The sequence below is a fragment of the Garra rufa genome, chromosome 13 (genome assembly GCF_049309525.1).
Source record: "Garra rufa chromosome 13, GarRuf1.0, whole genome shotgun sequence".
NCBI lineage: Eukaryota > Metazoa > Chordata > Actinopteri > Cypriniformes > Cyprinidae > Garra > Garra rufa.
The window spans coordinates 35140171-35160559 of record NC_133373.1 but is presented as its reverse complement, the minus strand read 5'-3'; the positions used below and the strand labels follow the sequence as shown (position 1 = coordinate 35160559).

The following is a 20389-nucleotide window of genomic DNA, read 5'->3' as shown; positions in this document are numbered from 1 at the left end:
ATTTGAAACCTTAAAAGTAGGCACTTTACTTACATTTAATGTGCTTTCTATGGACAAAAAAACACTTTTGTAAATTTCTTTTGATGTTGGCATCTTAACGTCTTTGACCCACATGTAAATACACACATGCATGTATATATTTAAGAAAAATATGTTCTTTATATATTTAAATATAATTATATATAATATCACTTACATGAATATAAATATATACATGTAAATTTTCAAAATATATATATTTTGTGTATTATATATACATAGGCTAATAAATACACAGTATACACACATATATTATGTAAATATTTTTTTATTTATTTTGGATGCGATTAATACGATTATTTGTTTAACAGCACTTATGCATATACAATGCATTTTTGCTGCTGTTAATGGAACTAAATAGCATTTTATAGATAGATCGCAAATATGTTTATACAGTGTATTAAAAACATTTACAGACTCAACAGTCAATCAAATGCTCCAGGTTTGACTAACAGCCAATGGGAAAGCTGACTCCTCCCACTTCTTTAATCATTCTCAAGGAGCTGCAAAAACTATTTAAGATCCCCTGCAAAGAGAAAATGCAGCTACGTTTTCCACAGAGCATTAATATAAAGCTTAGTATTTTTTATTGATCAGAAAAGCTTAATTTTAAAAATGGTAGATGCTTTGTGTGGCACATGGAAACTGGTCAATAGTGAGAACTTTGATGAGTATATGAAAGCTCTAGGTAAGTTTTATCATAATATCAGTAATGATAATCATTAATATAGTTAATTATTTCTAATTTATTAGAACTTTAACTATAGGCACATCCCAAGGGTATTAAAAACCCTGGTTGTAGTGAAAATGCATGAATTCATTGCATCTGATTTTTTATCTATATATATATAAGGTATTGGGTTTGCAACAAGACAAGTTGGAAATATGGCTAAACCGACCCTCAACATCTCGAAGGAGGGAGACAAAGTAGTCATAAAAACACAAAGTACTTTCAAGAACATTGAGATCTCATTTAAACTGGGCGAGGAGTTTGATGAGACCACCGCAGATGACCGACACTGTAAAGTAGGTTTGGAAAAAAAACATATTTCATAACATGATTTAATGGGAACTATCACCACTGGGAACAATACATTCCTATTTCAGTGAAGACGTATCGTGTTCTGTCTGAGATGAATCCACATTTGTGTTCTTTTCAACAGTCCACTGTGACAATGGATGGAGACCAGCTTGTTTATGTGCAGAAGTGGGATGGAAAAGAGACCACCATTGTCCGGGAGATCAAGGACGGGAAGATGCTGACGGTAAGGCATTTTTTTAAAAATATTGTGAAACTCAACATTAACGCTTTACTACAGTCATACAATTGGCGTTTGATAGCCTAACTTATAATTACTAGTTCAATTTTATTTTAGAAACTCACCTTTGGGGACGTGGTGGCTGTGCGTACCTTTGAAAAAGCATAAGTTTTGGGAATATTATGAGGATTTGTCCTTCTCCTTCACTAGGCAGCAACAGATACGATGTGCTTTGGTGCTTTAAGGAAAGAAAAACTTTGCACTTCGTTCCTCCAAATCCATAAAATCATGGACTACAAATATTTTTGAATCATTTATAAAAATGCTTTTATGTTAGCGATTCATTTGTAATAAAGAACCAGACAAAAAAGATGGCTTGTGTGTTCATTTATGAGACTATTGTTGACAAAGTCACAATTTATTCATTTAAATTTCTGTTTTTACTATTCATGCGGCATAAATGTAAAAGAGATATATATTTCTATATATATAGTGTAAGATGTGAATGTGATGTAATTATGGAAGGCGTTTGATTTGCATGGCGTCCAATCAGTGCGCGTGACCGCAGAAGGTTGCGCAAACAATGCGTCACGTGAGCTGCTGTTTTTCCTGTTTTGGTTTACACAAACGCGGTTTAATAATACAGACGCGCAGAAATGGCTTTTCTCGTTTTATTATGTTTGTTTGGTCCTGTTTTTAGTCTTCAGGTTTCTGCTGCGCCGGTTAATAATGCTTTCAAACACCTGCAGAGCGCACGTAAGTGTTTCAGAGTTTGAATAAGCTGATACAGGTAACGTCAGAGTTGGCGTTATGCAAAAATCTGCTCTATTACGCACATAGTTTGCATGCGTTTGCATTTGCTGGTCTTCTTTTTGTTATTTTAGCAGACATGCCTTGTCATTTTGTCCTGTACAGTCAGATTCCTATACATTTACAGTAATAATTAATCTTGAGGGCCTGTTGTTGTTAAACAGATTTGCTTGTTCTGTTTGGGAGTTTTGAGAAATTACTCTTTTAATCAGGTTATTTTTTCTTTTCAGATTAAATAAAGTGTAATGACCGTCTAATAAATAAACCTGAGTTATAAACTTATTACTTTAAATTAGGGGTGGGCGGTACACCGGTGTGACATTGCGCCACGACATGGATTTTCTAATAGTAATACAGTCAATACCGTAATAAATCAGTTATGTGCCTCGAACAGCTGCATTTGCATCAATAATAGCTAATTCTAAATAATAAGGCATTAAATTTTCTTCAAACGTTCAGTTGTGGTCTGAATACCTGTCCTTATAATATATAGCCTATCTTGTTGTAAATAAAAAAGTTAAACATATTCGTATCAGCTTTGCAGGTGGAAGGTAAAAGGGGAGTGGCCATTAAACGACTGGTGAAACATCGTGAAGAAAGGTCGGGCCTGTAGCCAATACCAGGGGTGGAGTGGCAATCGGGACGACCGGGACTTTGTCTGTTGTTTTATCACTTGTTTCATTGTTGTGCTGGATGAAAAGCATTTAAATAATGCAAATTACTATGTAAAGGTGCTGCAGTAGTTTGTCTAGGAAAAGTATTGAAATAGAAAGTAAAAGATTTTTGGTACATCTGCTTTAAAAGAGAAAAATAAATCACAGCCTTTTATGAAAGCAATTTAACAACAAGTGTAGTGGTGACAATTTTATTCACAGTAGAATCTTGGACAAAGAAAGAATCTTGGACAAATATATATTTGCACATTATGCACTATAAGGTCCTTGGCACCCTGGACAAATGAAGACTTCCTCTATACTGGGCCTGCTCATGCAGTCCCAGTGGTACCAACCACTGCAGCTGTCGCATTCAATCTGAGAGAGATTAAGATCATGGATTCATAAACACTCAAATAGCAGTTTCATATACAGCAATGCAATCATGCCTCCAGTTAAACATACCCAAGTGTCCACTTTGTCATCTGTATAAGGATATTTATTGCCACAGGCCATGTATAAGTCACTCAGGTCTTCTATGGGAGGGAGAGGCAAAATATTAATAAAAAATAATAATAATCTTGTCTCTTGCTTGTTGATTGGTAGGCTCCTACACAAGTAGAAGTGTACACATGAGATTGCACTCACCCATTTTTTAATGTCCAAAGACATGCCTGGCCAATAAAACCTTCTGCTCACTGCATCCAAGGTTTTATGAATGCCACAGTCAGCCAGCCCCTATTGCACTACTGTGCAATTCCATAAAAATTTATTTGGCCTTCTCTTTTGTGCAGATTACTTTGGCCAAAGCACCTCCTTCCTTCCTCCTTATATAATGCAAAACTTCATCTAAAAAAGGCAGGTTAGTCATTATACTATTAAAAATAAATAAAAAATAAAAATAACTGAGATGCAGAATATACATATACTCACTGTGTATAATTAAGTTTTTAGCTTTTCTGTGGAAAACTATTTTAGCATTCCTAGAAATACCCTCAGGTAATGTTCCAGAATGCTTGAACTCAAAAAGTTTGTTGTATGTAGTTACATCCATCTCTAACCTCACCCTTACAAAACTATCGAAATGGCCACTTATATACAATTTTTCATAACAATGCAAACAAGTATAATAAATTAATTAATAAATCTCCTCAGTCCATTGGATACTGAGATGATTTCACTTATGACATTGGTTTATTAACTGTCCACCCCAGTTTTTGGCTTCTAATGATGAGTATTTGCATATTATAGTGGGGTAAGAAAATGTTTGTAGAGCCTTATGTGTTCATTTTGACACACTTCACATTCTTATAATTTGAGAATAGCAAATTGATTAACAAGTGGGTGTGTAAATCTGTCATCTGATGATGTTGGTGTTCCCTTTTGCTTGCTTTATTGTGCTCCAGACACACTGTGGGAGCATACGGGAATATTTTGTTTGTATGTTACACAGGACCCTCATTCTAAGTAAAACCCATGAGTATAAATACATTACCCACTAAATAAACGTTTAGTTGGTTTACTCTTTAATCCAAAAAAAAAAAAAAAAAAAATCCTTTGGAATATCACATTTCCAAATTATTACAGATACACAGTGCAACACATGGTCAAAGAGCAGATGGCACAGAATAGGTTTCAAAAACTTTATTAGGCCACTCATGGGTTTGAGGACATTATAGTAGTCATTGCCAGAGGGAGCCATTTTAAACCTTCTGTATGAAGTAACTAGAGATTAACTTTTGGCTCATATCATTCAGGTGATCTGGAATTGTTGGTTTCACATATATTTTATTTTATCTGGTAACATGACAAAAAATATATTTAACAACATAAATTACATTTTTCTGCAGTGTATGGCAATCACAACAAGAGATGGTGAATGTTGGACAATGTTGAATAGTCGCAATCTGCATAACTTTTGGATCTTCGTACTGTTGACTCTATTAAGCCATGTAAACACCGTTAAAATACATAAAGATATGATGTATAGCCTACACATGTTTTTCATCCAGCACAACAGTGAAACACGTGATAAAAGAACAGACATTTTCAATCTTGATTTAGGCTAATAGGCTTAATAGTTCAAGTTAGTTTGATCACAAGTTAACAAGACAATCACATGAGGTTAGTTTATAAACAAACGTATTCGTCCACAGATACATTTCTAGAAGTTTAAGATGTTACAGGCAGTGATGTATTTAACAACGAATAACAACAATAAAGTCTCAGTTTAAGCATCGCAATGTAGAAATCTACCTACCACTACGAACTGAAATCAATGCTGGACGCAGATGAGGTTTGCGTATAAAGTTACATGAAGTGAAAGCGTGTCATTCTCATTTAGTCGTGGATGACCTCACGCGAAAAAAGAACATAGGCCTACTAATACAACTTTTGTAACTGCATTAACAAGGTAAACACGTTCATTTTAGACATAAGTTCATATATTAGACAAAGGTATGTTAGGTTTATGAAAAAAATCGTTAAACATTCTGAGATGGAGTAGAGCTGATATTTTCAAGTACTGCTGGTCATGTCTCATTAAAATGCATGTATGCTCCGCCCACAGAAAGCGAATATCTCAGAAACCAAAAATCTAACACCTGTTGAAGGATTTACACAGCGGATCACAAATTGAGCAGGCGCGAGGCGAACTAATATTGTATATAATTTTCGCGCTTTCAATATGCAGGGTATAGAAATCGCTTTTAAATGAGTGCTCGCGCTGTTTACTTTTACTTTCGATTTTACGATAACGCACACTCTGTGTAAAGGGAGCAGCACATCATAACAGATATTTGTAGTGAGTACAAGATTGCAGCAAATCCTCCAGTCTATTTTGTCATCTCTCTTTACTTTCGACCCGTGATCATTCAAATCTAAAGGTCATTGTACACTGAATCCGATTTTCGTATGCGTTTTTTTTTTTTTTTTTTTTTTTTAGTTTTCTCATATTCGCCATCCTTATCAAAATGCTTATTATGGATGCGAAAATGCAGAAAATCAAACACGATCTGAATTTTTTTTTTATGACGGATGAAAGTTTCAGAGGCAGTGTGTAAACTCGATTAACATAACCTGTATTTTTTTTTAACGTGCAAAAATCTCGGACGAAAATTTCGTACTCATGTGTGCAATGACATTAACTCCTGCAGCTCGTTGGATGCAGGGTTGCCAAGTCCGCGTTTTCCCCACAGAATTGGTCTACTTTTAAACTGTTGCTATGGGTTGATTTTGCAATTAAATTTCAATACAATTTTTTTTTTGTTTTGTTGTACACTGTTAAGTAAGATCTTTAGCTTTTTTGCAAAATAAATATGTTGAGAATGCATACTCTCCCATGTCTCTTTTTGATAAGGATACACACCATTTACTTATTTTATTATAAAAATATTAACTTTATTCACATACTAAAGGGACAGGACAGGCTACTCCTCCCAAAATGTACCAAAAAAAGTAATACCGTGATATTATACCGTCACCGTTCAAAAGATGAAAAATACCGTGATATTAATTTTAGGTCTTATCGCCCACCCTTACTTTAAATTACATTAAGAAGAGCGTATAGGCTTAACAAATGTGTAGTTGTGCTAAAATTGTCACGTGTGAGTAATGATGGGTCTGGGTCCAAAATGCAGGAAAGTAATTTTAATGAAAATAACAAAACGAAACAAACAAAAAGCCAACACGGCACAAACTGAACGTGAACTTAAACACAAAATAACAAGATCAAGAGCACGATCAAAGTCCAGGGAATATCAAGAACACAAAATAACATAGAGGACAAAAGACAATGCAGACATGAAGCAGGAGTGAGATGTGAGTGTCTTTATACAATAGTCCAGATAGTGAACAGCTGTGAGTGAAATCAGTGTTAATGACAAAGACAGGTGAATGCAATCAAAGGTGCAGTGTGAACAGCGACCTCAGGAGGCTGAGGGGAGACCCACAGCCCTGATCATGACAGTACCCCCTCCCTAAGGAACGGCTCCCAGACGTTCCCAAAGTCTGGAGGGAGGAGGCACGGAGGAAGGCAACTCAGGGGGAGGGATGGCGGGCCAGGCCCGTGCAGCGGAGGAACGTGAGTGGACACTGCCGCCAGAGGAACGTGAGCTGGTCACCGCCGCGTCCGGAGCAGAGAGAGCGGTCACCGCCGCGTCCGGAGCAGAGAGAGCGGTCATCGCCGCGTCAGGAACAGAGAGAGCGGTCAACGCCGCGTCAGGAGCAGAGAGAGCGGTCACCGCCGCGTCCGGAGCCGAGAGAGCGGTCACCGCCGCGTCCGGAGCAGAGAGAGCGGTCACCGCCGCGTCCGGAGCAGAGAGAGCGGTCACCTCCGCGTCAGGAGCAGAGAGAGCGGTCACCGCCGCGTCCGGAGCAGAGAGAGCGGTCACCGCCGCGTCCGGAACAGAGAGAGCGGTCACCGCCGCGTCCGGAACAGAGAGAGCGGTCAACACCGCATCAGGAGCAGAGAGAGCGGTCACCTCCGCGTCAGGAGCAGAGAGAGCGGTCACCGCCGCGTCAGGAGCAGAGAGAGCGGTCACCGCCGCGTCAGGAGCAGAGAGAGCGGTCACCGCCGCGTCCGGAGCAGAGAGAGCGGTCACCGCCGCGTCCGGAGCAGAGAGAGCGGTCACCTCCGCGTCAGGAGCAGAGAGAGCGGTCACCGCCGCGTCCGGAGCAGAGAGAGCGGTCACCGCCGCGTCCGGAGCAGAGAGAGCGGTCACCGCCGCGTCAGGAACAGAGAGAGCGGTCAACGCCGCGTCAGGAGCAGAGAGAGCGGTCAACGCCGCGTCCGGAGCCGAGAGAGCGGTCACCGCCGCGTCCGGAGCAGAGAGAGCGGTCAACGCCGCGTCCGGAGCAGAGAGAGCGGTCAACGCCGCGTCAGGAACAGAGAGAGCGGTCAACGCCGCGTCAGGAGCAGAGAGAGCGGTCACCGCCGCGTCCGGAGCAGAGAGAGCGGTCACCGCCGCGTCCGGAGCAGAGAGAGCGGTCACCGCCGCGTCAGGAACAGAGAGAGCGGTCAACGCCGCGTCAGGAGCAGAGAGAGCGGTCACCGCCGCGTCCGGAGCCGAGAGAGCGGTCACCGCCGCGTCCGGAGCAGAGAGAGCGGTCACCGCCGCGTCCGGAGCAGAGAGAGCGGTCACCGCCGCGTCCGGAGCAGAGAGAGCGGTCACCGCCGCGTCCGGAGCAGAGAGAGCGGTCACCGCCGCGTCCGGAGCAGAGAGAGCGGTCACCGCCGCGTCCGGAACAGAGAGAGCGGTCACCGCCGCGTCCGGAACAGAGAGAGCGGTCAACACCGCGTCAGGAGCAGAGAGAGCGGTCACCACCGCGTCAGGAGCAGAGAGAGCGGTCACCTCCGCGTCAGGAGCAGAGAGAGCGGTCACCGCCGCGTCCGGAGCAGAGAGAGCGGTCACCGCCGCGTCCGGAACAGAGAGAGCGGTCACCGCCGCGTCCGGAACAGAGAGAGCGGTCAACACCGCGTCAGGAGCAGAGAGAGCGGTCACCGCCGCATCAGGAGCAGAGAGAGCGGTCACCGCCGCGTCCGGAGCAGAGAGAACGGTCACCGCTGCGTCCGGAACAGAGAGAGCGGTCACCAACGCGTCCGGAACAGACAGAGCGGTCACCGCCACCTCCTCTGCAAAGCAGGGGCGCTTCCGCGCCGTCTCGGCACTGCGGGTGTCCATCGCCGCCAGGCAGGCGTAGATGAACTCGAACCGAGCTGCCGACGCCGCCTCAAACGACATCCCCTGAGTGTCCGGAACCGAGCAGGTGGTTGCTGCCCCCTCAAAAAAAATTCTCCCCGCTGGACCCATCATGGATGTCTGCATTCTGTCACGTGTGAGTAATGATGGGTCTGGGTCCAAAATGCAGGAAAGTAATTTTAATGAAAATAACAAAACGAAACAAACAAAAAGCCAACACGGCACAAACTGAACGTGAACTTAAACACAAAATAACAAGATCAAGAGCACGATCAAAGTCCAGGGAATATCAAGAACACAAAATAACATAGAGGACAAAAGACAATGCAGACATGAAGCAGGAGTGAGATGTGAGTGTCTTTATACAATAGTCCAGATAGTGAACAGCTGTGAGTGAAATCAGTGTTAATGACAAAGACAGGTGAATGCAATCAAAGGTGCAGTGTGAACAGCGACCTCAGGAGGCTGAGGGGAGACCCACAGCCCTGATCATGACAAAAATGAGATTTAGTGAAATGAGATTTTCTGTGGTATAGAAAAAAATTAAAGGTTATTAATCTTTATATTTAATTAGGTTGATACTTAATGATTTTTTACAATTTTTGAGCAATTATTGTAAGTGTAAGTGCTTCAAATGTATGCTATGAATAATGCTGGTTCAGGTCCAGGGGCCAGTTGCATAAACCACTTAGACTAGTTTAAAAAGTTAGTCATCCTTTTTTTTTTTTACCTTCAAAACTGATCATAGGTAGATTTGTTTGAATCTGAAACATAAAACTAATTACCCCTTGGCTAACTGCTAGTTAGACAAACATAGTGGTTTAAAATAAAAGAAAATACAATAAAACGAAATACAATAAAATAAAATAAAATACAGTGCAATGCAACAAAATAAAATAAAATCCAATACTTTAAAACACAGTACAATACAATAAAATGAAATACAGTACAATAAAATACAAAATAAAATTACAATAAAACAAAACCCAATACAATAAAGTACAATAAAATAAAACAAAACACAATACTATACAATACAGTACAGTAAAATAAAATAAAATAAAATCCAATCCAAAAAATACAACAAAATGAAATAAAACACAATATAATACAGTACAATAAAATGCAAAACATGCAAAAAATAATACAATACAAAAAACTAAATACAATACAATAAAGTACAATAAAATAAAAATAAATACAATACTATACTAATACAATACACTACAATAAAATAAAATAAAATCCAATCCAAAAAATACAATAAAATAAAATAAAATACAATATAATACAGTACAATAAAATACAAAATATGCAAAAAATAATATAATACAATAAAACAAAATACAATACAATAAAGTACGATAAAATAAAACAAAATCCAATACTACACAATACAGAACAATAAAATAAAATAAAATACAATCCAAAAATACAATAAAATAAAATAAAATACAATATAATACAGTACAATAAAATACAAAATATGCAAAAAATAATACAATACAATAAAACAAAATCCAATACAATAAAGTATGATAAAAAAAAAAAAAAATACAATACTATACAATACAGAACAATAAAATAAAATAAAATCCAATCCAAAAAATAAAATAAAATAAAATAAAAATAAAATACAATATAATAAAACAAAATACAATACAATAAAGTACGATAAAATAAAACAAAATACAATACTATACAATACAGAACAATAAAATAAAATACAATATAATAAAACAAAATACAATACAATACAATACAGAACAATAACATAAAATAAAGTACAATACAATGCAATACAATAAAAAACAATAAAACAAAATACAATACAATACAGTACAAAAACAAAATAAAGTACAATAAAATACAAGGCAATAAAACTAATAAAACAAAATATAAATAAATATAAAAACAAAGGATAAATTTGTGTTCTTGTTGGGGTACATTAGTCCTTAAACAGAACAATAGTCAAAAAAGCGAATAAAATTAACAGTTAGAAGTCAACAATATCTGTCTACTGGGTCAAAAAACAAAGAATATTTGCATGAGGAAGTCAATCTAAAGAGTACATAAGGATTAATTAAGAATTGATTTCAAGTTCAATTATCTTTAAAAACATGACAAGCTTTAGCTTTGAAATGAAACAAATATTTGACATATCAGTGTAGAGTATTTAAAATATTTGTGAAATGATTTTAACGCAAGCATTTTAAATTCCAGCGAAATTCTGGCATATCTCAGACCTGCACTTGGATCCAACCTACCATGTCACAGAAGACCACACCAAAGTCTGTTTTTCCTCTAAGGGTGTTCCTGCAATGGACCCTGGAGTTTTTGGTGATTTCCTGTGTGATTCCCCATACCAGCTCATTCTCTCAGCATTCACTTACATGAAACAAGCAGACCTGCAGCCTGAGTTCATTATATGGACAGGGTATAAAGCAGTCTCATTTACTGGCTTGCAGCTGTTCTGTGATTTTGCTTAAGATCTTACATTTAGATTAAATTGGGAGATAATTGAATTTTGGAGCTAATGAACAGTTCATTGAACAATGTTTTTACTAACTTTTCTTTAAATGTTGTGCCTCTCATTGCAGAGACAGCCCTCCACACGTTCCGAAAGAAGAGCTGTCCACTGATGTAGTAATTAATGTTATTGCCAATATGACTCACACCATACGTCAGTTCTTCCCAGAGCTGCCAGTTTATCCTGCCCTGGGCAACCACGACTACTGGCCACAGGTATTTCAATCTCAAGGGCAACTAGAGTTTTGAGCTAGGAATTCAACCCAAGACAACAGTTCTGGGGTCAAATAAAGTGCAGATGGTTTAGGTTGTTTGAATGTAGTGTTTGTAGGGCTGGACAATATATCGAACGATATTGTGAGGTGCGTTTAGTCAATGAAGCCGGTACTTTGATTAGTAGTAAATCTCCATCACGTGCATTCCGCTCAGATTCCGCTGGAGCGGCAATTAATACACAGAGACGTAAATCTCTGACAAGCTACGCCATATCGCGCTCAATATCGCATTCGAGGGTATGCCAGGGGTATGAATAATTTCGGGCTTGACTGTATATAAAATAGTTTATATACATATGTATTTTTTGTACAAATAGTAAGGCAAAAAAACAGTCAGGCAGTGAAAAAACATTTCAAACAGTGTCACAACTTTATTGCTGGCATTAAGTGGCTGCATTTATTTGATCAAAAACACAGTGAAAACAGTAATATTTTGAAATATTTTTACTATTTAAAATAACGGTTTTCTATTTCAGCATGTTTTAAAATTTAATTTATTCCTGTGATGGCAATTTGAAGTTTTCCTTCAATGTCACATTATCCTTCAGAAATCATTCTGATATGCTGATTTGCTGCTCAAGAAATATTTATTATTTTTGTCAATGTTGAAAACAGTTTTTACTGCATAATATTTCTATGAGATCCCGTATTTGAAACATCATGCTCTGTCGTACATTGTTTCGTACACAATTTGGCAGCTGTGCTTAAATCTTGAAAATTAAATATTGAATTTAATTCATTCTTTCATTGTAATTTAATTTAATTTGATTTTAATCTTTCTTTAAAACATTTTAGGATCAGTTGCCAACATCTGCAAATGCGATTTATGATGCTGCAGCCAAACTCTGGTCTCCATGGTTGAACCCAGAAGCTGTGGCTACTTTGCAAAAAGGTAAATGCTAAGAAAAAGACGTTTTACCACATGTGTAAGCGTTTGATTATTTGGAAATAATGGATGCTGATTGGTCAATACAGAGTTTTAGTCATCATTTTAAATTAAACAACATAATTATGCAAAATTATTGTTCATCTAACTAAAGTTTTTGTGCCAGAACATAATAATAATACTAAAACAAATTGTGCATAAAATGTTTATGTATGTATGTGTGTGTATATATTTACACTTTAGATTATATTACATTCATAATTGAAGTCAAAAGTTTATATACACCTTGCAGAATCTGCAAAATTTTACCAAAATGCATGTTATTATTTTTTTTTATTTAGGACTGACCTGAATAAGATATTTCACTAAAGATGTTTACATATAGTCCACAAGAGAAAATAAAAGCTGAATTTATTATTAATTAATACTGTGTTGTTAAGTGAATGATTCACAGCTGTTTTTTTTTTTTGTTTTGTTTAGTGATAGTTGTTCATGAGTCCCTTGTTTGTCCTAAACAGTTAAACTGCCTGCTGTTCTTCAGAAAAATCATTCAGGTCCCATAAATTTTGTGTATTTGAAGCCATTCCAACAATGACTGTATGATTTTAAGATCCATCTTTTCACACTGAGGAAAACTGATGGACTCATATGCAACTATTACAGAAGGTTCAAACGCTAACTGATGATTCAGAAAGAAAAATGATGTATTAAGAGAGCCAGGGGTGTAAACTTTTGAACACAACCACAATGTTTTGAAGATTATTTTTTTTTCCATTTAGTACTTCCCTTCAGAAGCTACAGAAGATACTTACATGTTTCCCAGAAGACAAAATAAGTTTAATTTATTAAAGTTAATTTATCTTCAAATTCAAAAAGTCTTCACCCCCCGGCTCTTAATGCATAGCTTGTCCTTTTGAAGCATCAGTGAGTGTTTGAACCTTCTGTAATAGTTGCATATGAGTCCCTCGGTTGTCCTCAGTGTGAAAAGATGGATCTCAAAAACATACAGTCATTGTTGGAAAGGGTTCAAACACACAAAAATTCTGAAAAACCAAAGAATTTGTGGGACCTGAAGGATTTTTCTGAAGAACAGTGGACAGTTTAACTGTTCAGGACAAACAAGAGACTCATGAACAACTATCACTAAACACAAAAACACAGCTATGGATCATTCAGGTAACAACACAGTATTAAGAATCCAATGTAAACATTTGAACAGGGTCATTTTTATAAATTCAACTATTATTTTCTCTTCTGGACTTTATGTAAATAAAGTTGTAAAATATCTTATTCAGGTCAGTACTAAATAAAAAATAACATGCATTTTGTATGATCCCTCTTATTTTGGAAAAATATACATTTTGCAGATTCTGCAAGGTGTATGTAAACTTTTGACTTCAACTGTATATTACATTTGTATTAAATTTTATATACATTTAAATCTAAAGCCTGTTCTTTGTTTGAAGGCGGCTTTTACTCTCTTGTGATCAAACCTGGCCTCCGCCTGGTGAGTCTCAACACAAACCTGTACTACAGTCCTAATCAAGTGACGGTAAATATGACTGACCCCGCTGGGCAGTTGCAGTGGCTGCAGGAAACACTTGAGCTGTCAAGACAAAAGATGGAAAAGGTGAGTATATTATGTTTGATTTTAAGGCATTTTAATTTTAGAAAGGGCCTGCTGCGCTGATCATAGGGGGCCATTTTATTACAAGGCTGTAAATTAACAGTTGCATAGTGGTATGTCCATGTAAGTGACAACAGTGGTGTGTGAGTGAATGCTGACCTTAATTTTGCTGTCATCTGTTTCTCTGAGGTCTATGTAATTGCTCACGTCCCCATCGGTTACCTACCCTTTGCTATAAATACAACAGCCGTCCGGGAAAGCCACAATGAGCAACTGGCCAAAATATTTCGCAACTACAGTGACGTCGTTCAGGGTCAATTCTACGGGCACACTCATCGAGACAGCATAATGGTTCTGCTGGATCAGCAAGGTAATATATTTTACCTCAGAACATTTATATTTTTAATATAAATCGACACATGAGTCAATCGACACAATTTCTTAGATTGTAGTATGTAAATCAGCCGTACAATGGATATAGAACAATGAACATACTAATTTATGTACCATTCATGCATTTATTCAAGGGAAACCAGTGAATTCTATATTTGTTACACCTGCTGTTACACCGATCAAAAGTCTATTGGAGCCATTTTCTAACAATCCTGGGGTCCGTGCATATCTGTACCACCCTGAGAATTATGGTTTACTGGTAAGTTTCCACCAACTAGTAAGTTCTAGCGCTGATTTGTTTACTTTTAGTACTTTTATTTACATTTTTGGTGTTCAGTTCTGTCCAGTTTTGTTTTGTTTTGTTGAAAACAGTGTGGTATGGAATATGTGTGGAATATTTCAAATGCTGGCTTTAGTTTTGCCCACAATTTATTTTATTTTATTTTATTTTATTTATTTATTTATGTTTTTAATTTATGGTTTACTGTTGTCCACCAATTTAAAATTCTGGGGTTTGTCTGCAAAAATTTCTTTTCTTTTCTTTTCTTTTCTTTTCTTTTCTTTTCTTTTCTTTTCTTTTCTTTTCTTTTCTTTTAATTCATTAATTTTATTATTATGGTTTATTGGTGTCCACCAATTTCAAATGCTGGGTTTAATTTTGTTCACAATTTTTATTTAATTAAAATTTTTTTTTTTTTTAATTATTATTATTATAGTTTACTGGTTTCCACCAATTTCAAATGCTGGGTTTAATTTTGTCCGCAACTATTTTCTTTTCTTTTCTTTTCTTTTCTTTTCTTTTCTTTTCTTTTTTCTTTTTTCCCCACAATTTTATTTTATTTTAATTTTTAATTTTATTTATTTATTTTATTTTTCATTTTTATTTTTATTTATTTAATTTTCCATCTTTTTCTTTTTATGTATTTTATTTGTGTAGTTATGTCGTTTTTTTTTATGGTTTATTGGTGTCCATCAATTTCAAATGCTGGCTTTCATTTTGTCCCAATTATTTTTATTTATTTATTTATTATGGTTTACTGGTGTCCACCAAGTTCAAATGCTGGGTTTAATTTTGTCCACAGTTATTTTATTTTAATTTATTTTTAATTATAGCTTTCTGTGTCCACCAACAAGAAAGTTCAAGCACTGATTTATTTACTTATTTACTGCACATTCTCCTTACAATTGTTAGTGCTTTGTGTTAAAATGCAAGTTGTTTGAAGCTAAATTTGTGGCTTAATTCTAATAAATTTGATTTTGTTTGTTTGTTTTTCTTTGCGTAACGTCATTACTTCACTACCACTGTGTCTCTTCCTAGAGCAATTCCTGTTTCTGAATGATTAATGATAGTGTCAGTTCTAATTACATGCTGTGTTTTAATCAGGGTGCCAACTCAAAGCGTGGCTCTTCCATTGCATCTCTTCTAATAATCACTCTCTCTTTTCTTTTTCTTTTTTCCTCCAAAGGATATTTGGCAGTTCTATTTAAATCTCACAGAAGCAAACCTGGAACAAAAGTCAGAGTGGAAGCTGGAATACATTATGACCGAGGCTTTTGATATTGAAGACATTCAGCCTCACAACTTGCACAAACTTGCTCTTAGGTTCGAGGAGCCACAGAGCAAAGCCTTTGACAAGTATTTTAACCATTTTATGGTGAGCTACAACTTAAACATCACTTGCGAGGGTTTATGCAAAGCAATTCAGGTGTGTGCTGTACACTTTTTGGATCAAGAGACCTACTCAAAGTGTATTACGAAAGCCACTGTGTAGAAAGAGTAGGCTGTTACAGTTCTGGAGTAGATACTTGTTTTTACTCACTTTATACTTGATCAACTCTCTATGAAGATGATTTAAAAAAAAAAATTTATGTAATAATCAGGGATTGTTTTTTAATTGAAAGAATAATAATAACAATGCAAGAGTTCATTTTAGGAAATTGTCTCACTTCACCCCAAAGTCAAAGATGTTAAGTTGTCCATGAGAAAGAAATTTACAAAAGTGATTTTATGTCCATAGAAAGCACATTAAATGTAAGTAAAGCGTCTACTTTAAAGGTTTCAAAAGTTTTTAGAGAATAAAATTTCAAAATTTGGTTAAAATAATGTTACATTGTCATTCAGTGTAACTCAATATTTATGCAAAAATTCAAACACTCAAAATTATTCTCACTTAAAATATATAAAATAATAGCGGAGCATGTTCAATTTTTATTGTGTTTCTAAATGAGTCAAAAATTCTTACTGACAAATGTACAGAATATAGGATAATGGCTAATTTTAAAAATGTAGAATTACAGCTAATTAGTATTTGGGGTGAAAGTAATTTGTCTTTTAATATGTCATAAATTGATTTTTGTTGTAAATATGCCTGACAAGATTGTTACACTGAATGACAATTTAGTGGGTGTCTTCTGTAAATTAGGGAAAACAAAACATAAACAAAAACACAATTAAATTAAAATTAAACAGTTAATTAATTTTTTTTCTTTAAAAAAGAAACATTTCAATAAAGCAGTGTTACACTTAAACCCTTTTTCGTGTTTGACCCACACATATATATATATATATATATGTATATATATATATGTATATATATATATATATATATGTGTGTGTGTGTGTGTATGTATATGTAGTAATTGTCATTATTATTAATGATGATTTTATTAATTAAATCATATTAATAAAATAATAAAAGACTGTACAACAAATTACTATTGATAAATACTTAATTTTCTATTTGCAAACTTTATATCTTCTTGAAAGTTTTTATGGGATTTACTTGTAAAAACTGAAATAATTTTAAGGCACTTTAAAATCATTTTTTTTTTTTAATTATTTTTAAATGATTGTAATGAATTTTATACTTGGTTAAATCTGTATTTGGACAAATAATTATGCATCATTTTCTAGACTTTTTTATTTTATTTTTTATGATTTGATTGCATTGTTACTTAATATTCATGACCATTGAAGCATAAATCATAAACATTTTTTCAAATGGCAAAAAATTATATTTTTGTATGTGTGTATATATATATATATATATATATATATATATATATATATATATATTATATATTATATTATATTATATTATATTATATTTTATATCTTAACAGGTTTTTATGGGATTTAGTAATGTTTTTATCTATTTGCATTTTTACTTGACCTATAAAAGCCCATTTCCGCCACTGAATAAAAAAAAAATTTAAAAAGTAATTGCAACCTTTTATCCCACAATTCTGACTTTTTTTCTCAGAATTGTGAGATATACACAAACAATTGCGAGAAATAAAGTCAGAATTGTGATATCTTTTTTTTCCCTCAGAATTGTATTATTTATTATTATTATTATTATTATTATTATTTCATTTTTATATTTTTTTATGTTTGGTTGAAACAACACCTGTATCTTAACATGTTTTTAATGGATTTTAGTTGTGAAAATTTCACTAATTTTAAGGCACTTTAAAATGTTTTTTAAATTATTTTTAAATAATTGTAATGAAATTTATACTTGATTAAATCTGTAATTGCACAAATAATTAATAATTTTCTGGACACTTTTTAAATAAAATTGAATCATCAACAAAAACTGAGTTTTGCTTTCAATATTTTAAAAGCATTTTTTTTTTTTTTACATGATGTAACTTGTCATTCTTCAATACACCACAATAGTTGTACTAGTACTGCTCACCTGTAAACATTTTCCAAAAAGAAAACCATGCACAAAATCCAATCCCTGTACCCCATGCAGATGCCCTATGCACTCTCGGAACCCTCACTGTCTCCGCTGAGGGCCTTATGAAATGTTCTCTAGTTCATTTGTCTGGACCCCCCCCCCACCCCCCCCCTCATGTGGTCATTGACATTCTGCCTTTGATGATTCACAATGGTTTGTGGACAGGATTGTGGAGCCAGAGAGTTGACACAGGGATAAAGGGGGCATCGTGGTAACTCTGGCAGGTTGTTTTAACGACTGGCTGAGATGCTCTAATCAGCATTAATCAGTGCTCTGCCAATCGTCTTCCTCAGAGTTCCCCATAGAGACTCATCTGTAACAGGGATGGGTCAATATTTGCCCTGCCGCACTGGCGGCACTGAAGGAGGGATAGCTTTTTTTAAGCGTGGGCCACACAAGGCTGAGCCGAGGTGGGGGAGTTTGACAGGCGCATAAATCTCAGAGAGCTTTTTGTCTGCCTTCTTGGATTGGTGAGCAGAAGACATTGTCTTGGACAGAGAGTGTTTCAATATTTAAAATTGTTTTGTTTTGTAAAACTATTATGGTAATGGGAATGACAGCCTGGAGAGTATTAAAATTATATATAAATATTAAATAAATATCTAATGGGGTTCATAGTCTGGAGATTATATCAGTTCAGTTCTCTCCACTTTTATTTTATTTTATTTTATTTTATTTTATTTTATTTTATTTTATTTTATTTTATTTTATTTTATTTTATTTTATTTTATTTTATTTTATTTTATTTTATTTTATTTTATTTTATTTTGGGGAAATATTATGGTAATGGGTTTGACAGCCTGGAGAGTAATTTTTATTTTATTTTGAGTTTATTTTATTTATTATTTATTTATTTTATTTTATTACTTTTATTATTTTTTATTTTATTTTAGTACTTTTATTTAATTTTGGGGATAATATTATGATAATGGTTTGACAGCCTGGAGAGTATTCTATTTTTATTTGATTTGATTTTGGGAAAAATATTATGGTAATGATTTTATTTTATTTTATTTTATTTTTTATTATAATTTTTTTTTCTGAAAATAAGAAGTTTTGACAGCCTTGAGAGTATTTAAAATGCTGGGTTCAGTTCTGTCCACATTTTAATTTTATTTATTATTTAATTTTATTACTTTTAGTTTTTATTTTATTTGATTAGTTTTATTAATTTATTTTTAATATTTTATTTTATTAATTTAAATTTTATTTAATATTGGGAAAAATATTATGGTAATGGTTTATTAAATTAAATTAAATTTATTTTATTTGGGGGGGAAATATTAATGTAATGGGGTTGGCAGCCTGGAAAGTATGTTTATTTTATTATTACTTAATTCTATTACTTTATTGTAATTATTTTTATTTTTACTTTTTTTTATATATATATTTTGGGGGAAATGTTATGGTAATAGGTTTGACAGCCTGGAGAATATTTGGGTTTTATTCTTTTATTTTATTTTATTACTTTTTTATGTGAATTTAAATGTGGAAAAAATAATATGGTAATGGTTTAGTTTTATTTTATTTTACTTTATTTTTTTATTATTTGTTTAAAATAATAATAAATAAATAATATATATATATATATATATATATATATATATATATATATATATAATTATTTTTATTTTTTTTTACCATTTATTTATTTATTTTCACCAAAATAAAATAAATAAATAAAATGAAGTTAAATAAATTTAATTAAAGTAAAATAATAAAATAAAATTAACAGTACATAAATTGTGTGGTCATGGGGTTGACATACAGTATAGCCTGGAGAAATAAATGCATTTTGTCGAAGGACCCTTATATTACATTATAAACTAGCAAAATGTGTCAGTTCGCAAATCATCAACATTGCTTACTACAAACCTCCTTTTACCACTGAATATCTTTTGCTGTAAACATATGAGACCCCAGGGTCTAATCATAACATTACTTACTGGCCGATTAGTAAGTTATTGCTGTCACATATATTCAGCTCGGCTGGCAGTCCTGTGTCTACTTTAGAAGTTAAAGAGCTGTAACAGGGAAGGTCAGTGCTAGAGACCGGCATGGGTCAACTTGCCACTGATTACAGGGCCTCATTACGCTTGACCAAACCCTCATCAAAGCCTGTTCAGTCTTCAGACTATTGCTTTGATGCGCCTGTTTAACCTACTGCACTGTTTTAAGCTGTGGATTACTGTGGTGATTGTGTAACCATGGCAGCCCCCAGGGAATTGGAATTCATGGAATATGCTGCTTCTTTTTATGAGCTGAGGCAGAGATTACACACCAGTTGATTAAGTTCAGTACAGAAATTATTACAGAGCTCTTGACCTGTTTTTCAGACGAGTAGGTAGACAGACATACAGACAGACAGACAGGTAGGTAGACAGACATACAGACAGACAGACAGACGGGTAGGTAGACAGACAGACAGACGGGTAGGTAGACAGACAGACAGACGGGTAGACAGACAGACACA

The 20389-nt window shown here is 34.9% G+C and overlaps 2 protein-coding genes across 2 annotated transcripts; both read left to right on the top strand.

The window, feature by feature from the left end:
- The first annotated feature begins 579 nt into the window (after positions 1–579).
- Positions 580–1670, top strand: fabp7b (fatty acid binding protein 7, brain, b). The gene is made up of 4 exons (XM_073852880.1): positions 580–727; positions 893–1065; positions 1203–1304; positions 1416–1670. Exons 1-4 carry the CDS (start codon positions 655–657, stop codon positions 1464–1466), a joined length of 399 nt encoding a protein of 132 aa, XP_073708981.1. The 5' UTR covers positions 580–654; the 3' UTR covers positions 1467–1670.
- Positions 1671–1798: 128 nt separating this feature from the next.
- On the top strand, positions 1799–16967 carry smpdl3a (sphingomyelin phosphodiesterase acid like 3A). Its single transcript, XM_073852879.1, has 8 exons — positions 1799–2054; positions 10684–10897; positions 11061–11205; positions 12060–12156; positions 13617–13780; positions 13967–14147; positions 14305–14429; positions 15637–16967. The coding sequence occupies exons 1-8, from the start codon at positions 1955–1957 to the stop codon at positions 15940–15942; spliced, it is 1332 nt and encodes a 443-aa protein (XP_073708980.1). The 5' UTR covers positions 1799–1954; the 3' UTR covers positions 15943–16967.
- Positions 16968–20389: the final 3422 nt, after the last annotated feature.